The 667-nt window shown below is 50.1% G+C and overlaps 1 protein-coding gene across 1 annotated transcript in view; it reads left to right on the plus strand.

Annotated features, from left to right (window-relative positions):
• DISP3 (dispatched RND transporter family member 3) overlaps nucleotides 1-667 on the plus strand; it is a 41,651-nt gene that overhangs the window by 32,493 nt on the left and 8,491 nt on the right. Inside the window, exon 12 of the mRNA XM_035901883.1 lies at nucleotides 102-263. Coding sequence (XP_035757776.1) covers nucleotides 102-263 — 162 coding nt within the window. The remainder of the gene's footprint in view (nucleotides 1-101; nucleotides 264-667) is intronic.

The following is a 667-nucleotide window of genomic DNA, read 5'->3' on the forward strand; positions in this document are numbered from 1 at the left end:
CTGAAAATACCATCTTTCTGCCACACCCCTGCTGTCTGACTATGTCCTAAGTGTAAGATGCATGTAGGGTCCCACACACTTACCTGGGTTTTTTCTTGCAGGGCTCTTTCTTCTTGTTTTGCTCCTGTCCATATTCTTTGCTAGCCGCCTCCATCCAGCTAGCCGTGCTCCAGTCTTGTTCCGGCCAGACACTAACATCCAGGTGCTGTTAGACCTGAAATACAACCTGAGTGCTGAAGGCATCTCCTGCATTACCTGCTCAGGTGAGAGTGCTGGTCCCCACACCATGGTGGGTGCAGCCTGTCCTAAGCCTTGGGCTGGAGGAGCTGAAATGTGAGGTAGAGGCCTAAATTGTTCAAATATCTCATTAGATATTGGATGGACCCCAGTGAAGGGAGGCACACATTGGGAGTGGGGTGGTTGAGTTGCCTGTAGGAGTAGAGTATTTTGAAAAGTATTTCCTGCTTTAGCCAGGAGCTGCCTGAGTGTTTCTGCTGGAGCAATTCCTTTACAGTCCATGAGAACTGACTACTTTTACTCATAAGGGGGACACATACTCACTGGGGGTCTGTGGCTCTGTGTTCCCTGCTTAGGGTTTGGTGTTCAGTAGCAGAGCCTGTGGTGTGCGCAGGGCTGGTCAGTCTCTTGTCATGCCATTCACTCTTTC

The sequence above is a fragment of the Egretta garzetta genome, unplaced genomic scaffold (genome assembly GCF_000687185.1).
Source record: "Egretta garzetta isolate BGI_Z169 unplaced genomic scaffold, ASM68718v1 scaffold69, whole genome shotgun sequence".
NCBI classification, from domain to species: domain Eukaryota; kingdom Metazoa; phylum Chordata; class Aves; order Pelecaniformes; family Ardeidae; genus Egretta; species Egretta garzetta.